General features: G+C 44.6%; 1 protein-coding gene across 2 annotated transcripts in view; it reads left to right on the top strand.

The window, feature by feature from the left end:
* Positions 1-12,856, top strand: part of LOC143287648 (ventricular zone-expressed PH domain-containing protein homolog 1-like) — a 30,569-nt gene extending 17,713 nt beyond the window's left edge. The window contains exons 9-16 of one of the 2 annotated variants that reach the window (XM_076595793.1): positions 1,141-1,252; positions 1,710-1,827; positions 4,206-4,345; positions 5,326-5,457; positions 7,425-7,574; positions 8,405-8,509; positions 10,637-11,958; positions 12,052-12,856. In XM_076595793.1, the coding sequence (XP_076451908.1) occupies positions 1,141-1,252; positions 1,710-1,827; positions 4,206-4,345; positions 5,326-5,457; positions 7,425-7,574; positions 8,405-8,509; positions 10,637-10,906 (1,027 nt within the window). In that variant the 3' untranslated portion in view covers positions 10,907-11,958; positions 12,052-12,856. Of the gene's footprint in view, positions 1-1,140; positions 1,253-1,709; positions 1,828-4,205; positions 4,346-5,325; positions 5,458-7,424; positions 7,575-8,404; positions 8,510-10,633; positions 11,959-12,051 lie in introns of both variants that reach the window. The other variant, XM_076595792.1, reaches the window with a different exon arrangement.
* The last annotated feature ends 1,030 nt before the right edge of the window (positions 12,857-13,886 follow it).

Genomic DNA, 13,886 nt, shown 5'->3' with positions numbered 1-13,886 from the left:
ATTATTATTGTTATTATCATCGTCGTCGTCGTCATCATCGTCGTTGTTGTTGTTGCTGTTGTTATTGTTGATATTCTTTTATCATTTATTATTAGCATTATTGTTAGCATTATTATTGTTAGCTTTATTGATATATTTATTATCATTGCTATCATTATAAATATATTATTGCTAGTAGTAGTAGTAGTAGTAGTGGTAGTGGTGGTGGTAATTTCTTTCTTAGAGTCTTTTGGACGCACACAAAAGGGAAAAAAAAGATAAAAAGAGCATATACAGACATATAACAGATAGACCACATGGTATTTCATGCATGGTTTTTTTTCTGTATCAAGAAATTGTGACAGTGATACCAGACACGTGAGTGTTGTACTTGAATGTGCACCAGGGTCGATGTCCATGAGATGCTGCTTCAGACTGACACTGTGTGTGTTGTGTTGGTGGTGGTGTGTGTGTGTGTGTGTGTGTGTATGTGTGTGTGTGTGTGCCTTGTGTTGGTGGTGTGTGTGTGTGTGTGTGTGTGTGTGTCTTGTGTTGGTGGTGCGTGTGTGTGTGTGTGTGTGTGTGTCTTGTGTTGGTGGTGTGTGTGTGTGTGTGTGTGTGTCTTGTGTTGGTGGTGTGTGTGTGTGTGTCTTGTGTTGGTGGTGTGTGTGTGTGTGTGTGTCTTGTGTTGGTGGTGTGTGTGTGTGTGTTGTGTTGGTGGTGGTGTGTGTGTGTGTGTGTGTGTGTGTTGGTGGTGTGTGTGTGTGTGTGTGTGTGTGTGTGTGTTGGTGGTGTGTGTGTGTGTGTCTTGTGTTGGTGGTGGTGTGTGTGTGTGTGTGTGTGTGTGTGTGTTGGTGGTGTGTGTGTGTGTGTGTGTCTTGTGTTGGTGGTGTGTGTGTGTGTGTTGGTGGTGGTGGTGTGTGTGTGTGTGTGTGTGTGTGTGTGTGTGTGTGTGTGTGTGTGTGTGTCTTGTGTTGGTGGTGGTGGTGGTGTGTGTGTGTGTGTGTCTTGTGTTGGTCGTGTGTGTGTGTGTGTGTGTGTGTCTTGTGTTGGTGGTGGGTGTGTGTGTTGTGTGGTGTGTGTCTTGTGTTGTTGTGTGTGTGTGTGTGTGTGTCTTGTGTTGGTGGTGTGTGTGTGCGTGTGTGTGTGTGTGTGTGTCAGCGGATCGACGGTGCGGCTGGCGTGTGATCACCGTGCGGGCAGCCCCACCTCCACCCTGGTGTCGGACACCACCTCCCTCACCCCCCACACTGCTGCCGCTGTCAGTGGTCCTGTGAGTGTGTTGGTGTGTGTATGTGTAGGTGTGTATTTGTATCTGTTTGGGTGTTTGTTTGTATGCATGTTTGTGTGTGTTTCTTTTTGTGTGTTTGGGCATGTGTGTATGTGTGAGTGTGTGTGTGTGTGTGTGCATGTGTGGATGTGTGTGTCTGTGAGAGAGAGAGTGTGTGTGTATGTGTGTGTGTGTGTGAGAGAGAGAGAGAGAGAGGGAGATTGTGTGTTTATCGGTATGTGTGTGTGTTTGTTGGTAGTATGTGTGTCTGTGTCTGTGTGTTTGTATGTTTTTGTGTGGGTGGGTGGGTGTATGTGTTTGTGTATGTGGATGTTTCTCTGTGTGGGTGTGTATATTTATCTCTGTGTGTTTGTGTGTGTGTGTGTGTGTGTGTGTGTGCGAGCTTGTGCATATGTGTATGTGTGTTCGTGTGTGTGTGTGTGTGTGTGTGTGTGTGCAGGACGAGGGTCAGAGGGACGGAGTGCAGCAGTTCTGTGAGAAGCACCTGACCAAGATCAAGAGCTTCATCAAGAAGCTGAGCGCCAACATTCCCCTGCCTGCCAAGTGCAGTGTTGTCAGTGAGTGTCGCACAGTGCTTGTGGTGTGCTGGTTCCCTGTTGAGTTCCTCTTCTTTCCTCTGAGAGCGTCAGGCCAAGGGCAGAAAAAGTGAAGAATGTGTGTGTGTGTGTCTGTGCGAACGGGTGTACCACATGTACCACATAGACACATTGACACACAAAAGCAACAACAAAAAAACATACACACCCATTCAAGGCAAGAACACATGCACACACATGCACGTACACACACACACACACACACACATAAGCACACACACAAATGCTTAAGTGTTTCAGAAAATCTAACAAATCTCCATGCATGCATATATGCACACACACACACATACACACATGTACACACACACACCCAACCCAACCCCACCCACCCCTACTCCAACCCTCCCCACAGACACACACCTTTCCAAACCAAACCCAGTCCTCAGTGACTGCCATGTAATGCACAAAGCCAACACAACACCAACAGAAGATCAGTGTGGAAACACCAGCTGACAGCATGATAGCAAAGCCTGATGATGATGATTATGATGATGATGATGTTCTTCTTCTTCTTCTGCGTTCACTCGTATGCACACGAGTGGGCTTTTACGTGTATGACTGTTTTTACCCCGCCATGTAGGCAGCCATACTCCGTTTTCGGGGGTGTGCATGCTGGGTATGTTCTTGTTTCCATAACCCACCAAACGCTGACATGGATTACAGGATCTTTAACGTGCGCATTTGATCTTCTGCTTGCATATACACACAAAGGGGGTTCAGGCACTAGCAGGTCTGCACATATGTTGACCTGGGAGATCGTAAAAATCTCCACCCTTTACCCACCAGGCGCCGTCACCGTGATTCGAACCCGGGACCCTCAGATTGACAGTCCAACGCTTTAACCACTCGACTATTGCGCCCGTCTGATGATGATGATGATGATATGGATACTTAAATAGTGCCTATCCTTGATCACAGACCAAGCTCTAAGGGCTTCACAAACACAAAGTCATTCACACAACAGCCTGCCTACCTGGGTAGAGGCAACTGAGAGCTGTCATCGGGCGCTCATCATTCGTTTCCAGTATCATCCAGTCAGGTTTCAGTCATGCATACACATGCACTCACACAGACAGTGGAGTGATGGCCTAGAGGTAACGCGTCCGCCTAGGAAGCGAGAGAATCTGAGCGCGCTGGTTCGAATCATGGCTCAGCCGCCGATATTTTCTCCCCCTCCACTAGACCTTGAGTGCTGGTCTGGACGCTAGTCATTTGGATGAGACGATAAACCGAGGTCCCGTGTGCAGCACGCACTTAGCGCACATAAAAAAAACCCACGGCAACAAAAGGGTTGTTCCTGGCAAAATTCTGTAGAAAAATCCACGTCAGTAGGAAAAATAAATAAAACTGCACGCAGGAAAAATACAACAACAAAAAATGGGTGGCGCTGTAGTATAGCGACACGCTCTCCCTGGAGAGAGAGGCCCAAATTTCACACAGAGAAATCTGTTGTGATAAAAAGAAATACAAATACTTGTAACACTTTACGTGTATCACCGTTCTGTTTGTTTACCCCGCCCTGAAGGCAGCCATACTCCTTTTTCAGGGACGAACATGCTGGTTATGTTTTTGTTTCCACAACCCACCGAACACTGACGTGGATCTTTAATGTGCTTATTTGATCTTCTGCGTGCATATATATTCACGAAGGGTGTTCAGGCACTAGCAGGTCTGCACATACGTTGACCTAGGAGACTGCAAAAATCTGCACCCTTAGCGATGGGGATCAAACTCCGGAAACCTGGGGGGAGAATCCATCGCTCTAATCATTTCACCACCTTGCAGTTTATCAGGCATTTGCTCTTTCATTGATTTTCTTTTAAAGCAGATGTGATGTAGTGTGTTATGAATCAGTCCACATGCTTGGAGACCTCATTGAAACTGAAAACTGTGCTGTGCTGTGCTGTGCTGTGTGTTGTGGAAACAGATGACCTCTTTGAAACTGAAAACTGTGCTGTGCTGTGCTGTGCTGTGTGTTGTGGAAACAAATGACCTCTTTGAAACTGAAAACTGTACTGTGCTGTGTGTTGTGGAAACAAATGACCTCTTTGAAACTGAAAACTGTACTGTGCTGTGTGTTGTGGAAACAAATGACCTCTTTGAAACTGAAAACTGTGCTGTGCTGTGCTGTGCTGTGTGTTGTGGAAATAGATGGCCTCACTGAAACTGAAAACTGTGCTGTGCTGTGTGTTGTGGAAACAAATGACCTCTTTGAAACTGAAAACTGTACTGTGCTGTGTGTTGTGGAAACGTGCTGTGTGTTGTGGAAACAGACGGCCTCACTGAAGCTTGATACTGAAACTGAAAACTGTGCTGTGGTTTGTGTGTTGTGGAAACAGATGGCAAACACAAGCGCTACGTCCGGCTGTACTTTGTGTGTGAGCAGCAGAGCGGCCAGTGTCTGTACAGCAGTCAGCACTTCATCCTCAACACACGTCTACCCAAACTGTGGATACACCTCATGTTTCTCTCCGTACAGGTGAGGGGGAGCAAGGGGGTGGGGTGAGGGGTCGGGGGGCGGGGTATTCCTGTTTCTTCTTCTTCTTCTTCTTCTTCTGCTTTCGTGGGCTGCAACTCCCACATACACTCGTATGTACACAAGTGGGCTTTTATGTGCATAACCGTTTTTACCCCACCATGTAGGCAGCCATGCTCCGTTTTCGGGGGTGTGCATGCTGGGTATGTTTTTGTTTCCATAACCCACCGAACGCTGACATGGATTACAGGATCTTTAACGAGTGTATTTGATCTTCTGCATGCGTTCACACACGAAGGGGATTCAGGCACTAGCAGGTCTGCAAATATGTTGACCTGGTAGATCGTAAAAATCTCTACCCTTTACCCACCAGGCGCCGTCACCTTCAGATTGAAAGTCCAACGCTTTAACCACTTGGCTATTGCGCCCGTCAGTATTCCTGTTTCGCATATTGTCAGGCGTGTGGACACACCTGTGTGATATGTGTGCTTGGATGTGTGTAATGTATGGAGGTGTTAACACACACAAAGAGGAAATAATGGAAATACAAGAATACGTAATTATGTGTATATTTGCAGTACCTCTGAATTTGAGTCAACACACATGCACACACACACATGCATACCTGAAAATGGTTTTATTGGACATGTATCAAATTTACCCGAAGTAGATAATAGTGACCTTGTTTGTTTGTGTGTGATTCTGTATGTGTGTGAGAGAGAGAGAGAGAGACAGAGAGAGGTGGTTTATTGTTAGACACACACTGTCCATGCAATGGAGTTAGTTTGGTAACAATTTCTGACATTATTGTGTTTGCATGGCTATAACAGTGCAGCATGGCTATAACAGTGCAGTACCATACCATGCATTCACACACACACACACACACACACACACACACACACACACATATATATGCACAGAGAGAGAGAGAGTGAATGATCTATGCATTCTGTAAATCTAAAATGGAATCCATTGTGTAGGCCAACGCAGCATCAGCCCTGAGCCAGCGTGACACTGACGTCAGTTGCCTCAAGGCCTGCTGGGATGCACTGAAAGGGGAGAGAAACAGCAGTTTTCTGACTGTAGTGACCTCCTCATTTCCTACGCAGAAGGTAAGCCCGTCCTGTCCACCAGTGTCTGTGTACAAAATGGAAATCTTTGTATTGTGTGTGGTTATGTAAGTTTGTGCCTGCCTATGTGTGCGTATGTGTCTGGGTAACTGTTAGATACACATGTATGTTAAAATGTATGTATGCAGTGTGTGTGTGCGTGTGTGTGTGTAGTCACATTTTGGTGTGTGTATGTAACATAGATGTAATGTTTTATGTTAACAAAAGCGTTTTGTAAAGCACCTAGAGCAGATTTCTGGAGAGTGCGCTATATTAGTATCCATTATTATTATTATTATTATTATTGTGGCGTTTTGTGTTGTGTTATGTTGTATTGTATTTATTGTGTAATCAGAACATATTTCTGTGTGTGAAATTTGGAATACGAAAAAAACTTAGCCGTATGAAGAGCACAGGAACAGGAGTCAAGATGGCTGCCGGAAAAAGAGGGCGCTAGTCAGGGATACACAGGGGAGGTAACCTACTTAGGGAGGTTATCGGCCGTAGCTACTTCCATTTTCTCTGCATAGGCGGGTAGTAGTTTGCACAGGACAGGAATGTCAGACCCCTGCCGGAGTCTGCACTAGTGGGTCACGGTAAGTATGTTACTTAAACGTAATTTTAGGAAGAAAATTTCCTTTGCTCAACGCGGCACCTTCTGTATTGTGTTTTCTGTTGTTGTACGAGGGTCATTCAATAAATAAGGTGAATTTTTCGGTATAAGGACTTCTAATACAGATAGAAGCTTACTTTTCTTTTTTTTCAACGTAGTCTCCCAGCACTGTCACACACTTTTCCCATCTGTGCACAAGCTTCCGTATTCCCTCAGCGTAAAAATCTTTGGACTGATGTCTCAGCCAGTCGCTCACAACACTTTTGACTTCATCGTCACTTTCAACACTGCTCCATCCTTCTTTAAACAATTTAGCCCACTTGTAGACATTTTTTCGGCTGAAACATGTGGCACCATACACAGTTGACATTCTCCTATGAATTTCAACTGGTCTGCACCCTTCAGCAACCAAAAACTTGATAACTGACCGCTGTTCAATCCTGGAGCATGCTTCTTGGTTGGCCATCTTTGTTAATCGCCAAAACTCTCAAAGTTTTTTTTAATCTGCAAAACAAATTAAATCCATGTGAAAAATAAGTAAAAAAAAAAAAAAAAAAAAGTAAGCTTCTATCTGTATTAGAAGTCCTTATACCGAAAAATTCACCTTATTTATTGAATGACCGACGGGCGCAATAGCTGAGTGGTTAAAGCGTTGGACTGTCAATCTGATGGTCCCGGGTTCGAATCACGGTGACGGCGCCTGGTGGGTAAAGGGTGGAGATTTTTACGATCTCCCAGGTCAACATATGTGCAGACCTGCTAGTGCCTGAAACCCCTTCGTGTGTATATGCAAGCAGAAGATCAAATGCGCACGTTAAAGATCCTGTAATCCATGTCAGCGTTCGGTGGGTTATGGAAACAAGAACATACCCAGCATGCCCCCCCCCCCCCCCCCCCCGAAAACGGAGTATGGCTGCCTACATGGCGGGGTAAAAACGGTCATACACATAAAATCCCACTCGTGTGCATACGAGTGAACGCAGAAGAAGAAGAAGAAGATTGAATGACCCTCGTATTTTCAGCTGTCTGTCTGGAAGTGAGTTCCTTTCACTTTTGTGTCTGTTTTCTGTCTTGTGTTCTGCTGATCTGTCTGTCTGTGTTGGGAGACTGCGTGATGTTCTGTGGGGTTCTGAAGCACTTGTGTGTGCATGTGTGTGTGTGTGTGTGGGTGGGTGGGTGAGTGGGTGGGCATGTATGCATGCCTTGTGGGTGTGGACTGGTTGTTTGCATGTGTGCTTGCTTCGCATTCATGTGTATGTTTATGTTTGTGTGTGTTTGTATGTATGTATGTATGTGTGAGTGTGTGCTTGTGTGTGTGTGTGTGTGTGTGTGTGTGATTGCATGGCTGTGAGAGCAGGATCAGTTGGCGTTACTCCACGAGCTGCACGAGGAGCGATACTTTGACGTGTTTGAGTTCAACGCGGCGTGCGCCCACTGGGCCTGCTTCATGTGTAACCACCCGGAGAAAGTCTCCTCTCTTCTGCAGGACGGCTTTCCTGAAATGGCAGTGAGTCTGGCTTTGTGTGTGTTTGTGTGTGTGTGTGTGACAGTGTGACATTACACAGTGTGTGTCAGTGTGACATGACGCTCTGTGTGTGTGTGTGTGTGTGTGTGTGTTCAAAATCGGTTTTTGATTTTTGTAATATGCTCAGAGGAGGCAAAAAAAGTCAGTTTAGCTGTAAGTAAGATCATTAGATTTGCAAATTTTGCCTAGCTATACTTTTGTAGTTAAAAGACGTTGCCTAGCTATACTTTTGGAGTTAAAAGACATTCGTGTTTTCTCAACTTTTATGTGACATTGTTGTGTATTTGGAAATGTTTGTTCTGGGCATGAAAAGATTATTTTGCAGTGATCCTCCATACTCCAATAGGAGTGGAAGGATAATTAAAACTTGAAACTTGAAACTTTTGTGTGTGTGTGTGTGTGTGACATGACGTAGTGTGTTTGTGTCAGTGTGACATGACGCGGTGTGTGTCACTGTGACGTGACACTGTGTGTGTGTGTGACATGACACAGTGTGTGTGTGTGTGTGTGTGTGTGTGTGTGTGTCAGTGTGACATGACACAGTGTGTGACATGATGCTGCTTATGTCAGTGTGACACAATGCAGAGTGACATGACGCAGTGTGTGTGTGTGTGTCAGTGTGACATGACGCTGCATGTGTCAGTGTGACATGATGCCGTTTACATCAGTGTGACACGATGCAGAGTGACATGACGCAGTGTATCTCAGTAACACATGATGCACTGTGACATGACACAGTGTATGTCAGTGTGACATGATGCACTGTGACATAACGCAGTGTATGTCAGTGTGACATGGTGCACTGCTGACAGGGCCAGCTGAAGGAGAAGAAGGGCAAGTGGAAGGTGTTCAAACGCTGGAAGACTCGCTACTTCACCCTGTCCGGAGGAACCTTCACCTACAGCAAGAGTAACTCGGTCAGTCACAGCTAGCTACTCTGCCTCTCTGCAGACAAAGATATGCCTGTCTTTGTCTGCCCCAACTGTCAGCGAACATTTCGTGCACAGATTGGACTATTCAGCCATCTGCGCATTCACAGATAGATTCATGAGCATCCTCCCCCCCCCCCACCCCACCACCACCCTCGCCCCATCCCCCAGCTGGATGACAACGATGGTCCTCATCGATCTCGATGGACACACCACCACCACCACTCTCTGCAGTGTGTTCATCAAACAATCTGTCAGTTGGTCAGTCAGTACTTAACTCATTCTACCCCCACAGCTACATACCTGCTACAATGCCCTTGGACCAGCACTACATTAGACCACTGCAGCGAAAATCGATGGAGAATTGTTGATTTGATCGGTCGAACAAAGCATTTTCAAGCTTCCGGATTCCATAAACGGTTCAGTTTAGAATGCCAGCTGTACCAGGCAAGAATGAATGAAATTAGAATAGGGTGTTGGTAGGAGAATACTCACACCTGGTCCACAGGGGAAGTAATCATGGTACAAGTTGACACGTACCTGGAGCAGAATGGGTTAAAATTCCAGCGAGAGTAACTCCATGAGTCGCAGGCACTCAGTCACTGCACTGTCTTCATCAAACAATCCATTCAGTGGTCAGTTGATACTATTGTGATATATATATATATATATATCTATATATATATATATATATATATATATATATATATATATATATATATATATATATATATATATATATATATATATAATGTGTGTGTGTGTGTGTATTTAACATTCAGTAATTCAGACAATCTGTTAATTGGTCTTGTCAGTTGGTCAATCAGTACTTTATTTGTATGCATATTTTTTAACAAAACAATCTGTTAATTGATCAGTGAATACATACCGTAAAGTTCAGTCTATTGAGCGCACTGGTATATAAGCCGCACCCACTAAATTTTGGAAAAAATTGAACTCGATACATACATAAGCCGCACCGGCTTATAAGCCGCACTTATTTCCGGTACCGGAACACATACTGATACTACAGAAAAGCTGTCAATACTGTATGTTATGAAATAAACACAAGCGGGAACAGCACAAAGAAAAGAAAGCGAAAATACTGCTAGTGCCACAAAAAAATAATAAATAAACACAGCGAAAATAAGATCCATAATTTAGGGATAGTCATATTTATTCAACGTCATCCTGCTCACTGAATCCACTAAAATCTTCGTCTTCAGTGTCCGAGTTGAAGAGAACCAGCACAGCTTCCTCCGCCATCTTGTCACTGACTTCAGCCTCGCTTTCACTTCATGACAATGAAGTTGGAGGTCGCTGCTGGAATAGACGCGAACGTGACACTTCCGGGATCGTTAAAATCTGCAAATAAGCCACAGAGGTTGAAGCTAGGGTAAAAAGTCGCGGCTTATAGACCGAACTTTATGGTAATTATTATTCTGTTTCATTTGGTCGCTTAGTCAGTCTGTCAATAATTGGTGAAATGAATACTCAGTGTATTATTATTCTGTTTTGGTTGATCACTTTGTCAGTTATCAACTAAACAAATAGTTCATCATTATTCCATTTGGTTCATCACTTAGTCAGTCAATAATTAATCAAATGATCAGTTGTTCAATGTATTTTATGCTGTCACCAGTCTGTTGGTCACCCGGTCAGTCAGTCGGTCACTCAGTCAATCAAAGTTGAAGGACCAGAGAACAGTGTTTAATGTAATGGATTTTTTCCGTTTCTCTGTAGAAGACTTGAGTATTGTGTGATAGTATTGTCAGCTGCGTAGAGTGTTGATGGTGGATGGTGGGGGTGTTCAAACCTTGGTGTTAACTGTTTAGCTGACTTCATTGGGAGTGGTCAGACCCAGAACTTAGTGGATGATAATAATGATGATCATTATGATAATAATAATGATAATAATAGTACTAAGAATACTAAGAAGATGAAGACGAAGAAGCAGAATAGCACCTAATGGAATAAAATTTGTTCTGAGTGCTTTACAATACAACAGTTTCTCTAGAAATATATGGCAATATGTTACACTGCCCATCCCATCAAACCATGCAGTGTGGATGACTGTGTTGTGATGTGTTGTGTGTGTGTGTGTGTGAACAGCAGAAGGAGAGCGTGCCAGTCAGCAAGATCCAGAGCGTGAAGGCGGTGAGGAAAGGAATCCGCGACATCCCCCGCGCCTTTGAGATCTTCACGGATGACCAGTCCTACGTGTTCAAGGCCAAGGGCCAGCAGGACGTGGAGCAGTGGGTCCAGTGTCTGCACATCGCTTTGGTTCGATCCCACATGACCGACTCCTTGGAGCGACCACCGCTCCGAGGCAGTGCCTCTCTCCCTGCCAGGCCCTTGTCCTTGATGTCCAACACAAAACTTTGACGAAGGCTTTAGCACAGCAGGTACTAGGTTTGCCACTCTGCAGAGGGTGGATACATGTGTGTCTGATGCTCAGCTTTTTGTCCAGCACATTTAGGTGAGTTTTTTGCTTCAGCGCTGGCTTAAAGCTATGACCAGTACATGGGGTAACCAATATTTCTCCGATGGTAGTGTTAAAACACACAACAGAGGCTGATTGAGATGGGTGAGTGACCCTGGCTTCAAAGTGTTACAGCTGATTGAACGTTGCTTCAAGGCCAGGCACAAACTGAAACGAAACACTGGGATGAACTGTTGATTGAATCCAGGTCTGTGGTGTTGTCAGAAAGAAAGCGGGCAGCAGCACATTGACTGACTGCTGAAGGTGAGATCAGTGGTTGTGGAATGTCCACTTGTGTGATCAGATCACTGGGTTCACCGTGAGCTCTGTGTGTGTGTGTGAGTTGGCCAGCACACGCTCGTCACCACCACTGTTCACTGGGGTTTGAGGGAGGGAGGGGACACAGGGAGAGGGGTGTGGGGGTGGGGACGGAAGGGTACCAGACATGGACCTGTGATGAGTTCCACCAGGTGTTGGTGTGGTGTGTTGACCTCTGCTGCTTGCTCCTGTGACGACACCCCACCTGGGATCCTGGTGTTTTCACAGATTTCATCAAAGGTCTTATCATACCTCTTGGATTGGGCAAGTTCATCGATGGTGGGGTGAGTAGGTCACATCATACATCTTGGTTTGGGCAAGTTCATTGATGGAGGGGGTGGTCAAGTCATACATCATGGTTTGGAAAAGTTCATTGATGGAGGGGGTGGTCAAGTCATACATCATGGTTTGGAAAAGTTCATTGATGGAGGGGTGGTCAGGTCACATTGCACATCGTGGTTTGGGCAAGTCCATTGATGGAGGGGAGCACAGGTCACATACATTGTGGTTTGGACAAGTTCATTGATAGAGGGGTGGTCAGGTCGCATCATGCATCACAGTTTGAACAAGTTCATTGATGGAGGGTGGGCAGGTCAGAACATGGTCTGGGCAAGTTCATTGTTGGAGGGGTGAGCAGGTCACATCACATGATGTCTGGACATGTTCATTGATGGAGGGTGGGCAGGTCAGAACATGGTTTGGGCAAGTTCATTGTTGGAGGGGTGAGCAGGTCACATCATACATGATGGTCTGGGCAAGTTCATTGATGGAGGGGTGTGCAGGTCACACCCAGAGGCAGGTCAAAAGGGCATTGTGTTGAGTGAAAGGAGACTGTGTGGTGTGTCAGTGAGTGCAGCGGGGGGGGATGTGGCACACAACATAACAGGGCACCATGGTTCACGTGCATCGTCCGTGGTGTGCGCAGACACCTGAAGGAATGGTTGTTGCTGCCAAAACATGTTTGTTTCCTGTTTATCGTGTTCACCTTGCGGACACTTGTTTGCACAAAAGTGTGTTTTTTTGACCACATGGAGGCAAGCTCCCATCTTTCTTTTTCTTTTTTTTCTGCAATTAAGAAAAGTATATTCACTACAGCAGCGTTTTATGCATAGAATGCTGAACCATAGCAGATTACGATAATAATGATAGAATGCTGAACCATAGCAGATAACGATAATAATGATACACTTCACAGTGTGGATATGACTATTATCAGTGAAGATTTTTTTTTATCCATCATATTGCATAACATAATGCATACAACTTGGTACTTTGATATCCTGCACCTCTGTATTCATTCCACAGTGTTGTACGGCACAGACTAACAGTGTGTTGAATTTCCGCCAGTTTTGAAAGTGAGTGTCACTGAAGGGCTTTGATGCTCACAAGAAAAAGCATTCACTTTTCAGTTTAGTTTTGTTTGTGAGTGGTGACAGTGTGCTAGTTTTTTTCCACTGTGGCTGTTGGATAGTCTGACGGAAACTTGTAACAGTCACGCGTTGGAGTTCAAGTAGTGCTGGGATTTGGGATTTCTACATTCTTTCTGTGTATGTGGGGGGGGGGGGGGGGGTTGGGTGTGTGTGTGTGTGTGAAAGCTTGTGAGTGTGTGTGCATGCATGTATGCTTGTGTGCTGGATAGATAGCTGAACCCTGTGGCACGTGTTACTTGTTCAGCTTTTAGATTGTTCATTGGGATGTTTTCTGCTTCTTGGCAGATTGTTTTGTTTTTTGGGTTGTTTTTTTTTTTTCATTTTTAATTTTCAATTTCTCTTAAAACAAATTGTATATATGCATGTATTGTTACCCGCACCTTTCACTTACTTTTTTGCTATTGCTTGCTAATTTATTGATTTGTTAGGATCATGCATTACATGGTGGACCAAAGCCGAAATGCCCCTGAAAAGGTAGCATTGCTGCTGGAAAGGAGGGTGAAACTGTTGTACAAGTAAAAGCCTGCTTGTAGTTCTGAACAAACGTAGCTTTCAGGTGGATCCCATGAATACTGAGAGAGGAAAAAAAAAAAAAGAAATGGCAGAATTGATTGTGATGGTGTTGACAGGTTGTGTGATTTGCTTTTGTCACGGAGGAAATGAATCGGTGATGAAAAAAATATCAGAATCAGGAGTATGTTTGCGGCATTGTGACTTCAAACATTGTTTTGTGAGAATGTCTTTTACAACTGATGAAATGGCAGGAATTATTGTAATTATTCTGTTGTGAGGCAAGTGCAAAAAGTTGTGTTTTGGGTTTATCTAGGGTTTTATTGGTTCCTCACTCAGCTTCCTTTGTTCAGTAACAACCCTTAGAGAGAATTGACAGCTATGTCTTTATGTGTAAAACCACTAAAATGAATGATTATTGAATTTATAAGAGGCTATGTGAATTATTCAGTCAGTGATCATTTGTTGAACTGCTGCTCAAATTTCCGATCCAGTGCAAGAGACAGCTGTGCTGTAGGCCTGATTCAGGTCTGAACAGCTTAGGGAAATGAAGCATAGAATACAGTATTGTTCTGGAATCTCCAGACAAATGGATCTTCGTACCACCATTGTGATCCTGGTCATC

This window comes from Babylonia areolata, chromosome 11 (assembly GCF_041734735.1).
Source record: "Babylonia areolata isolate BAREFJ2019XMU chromosome 11, ASM4173473v1, whole genome shotgun sequence".
In the NCBI taxonomy this organism is placed as follows: Eukaryota; Metazoa; Mollusca; class Gastropoda; order Neogastropoda; family Buccinidae; genus Babylonia; species Babylonia areolata.
This window is presented reverse-complemented; position numbering and strand designations above follow the sequence as displayed.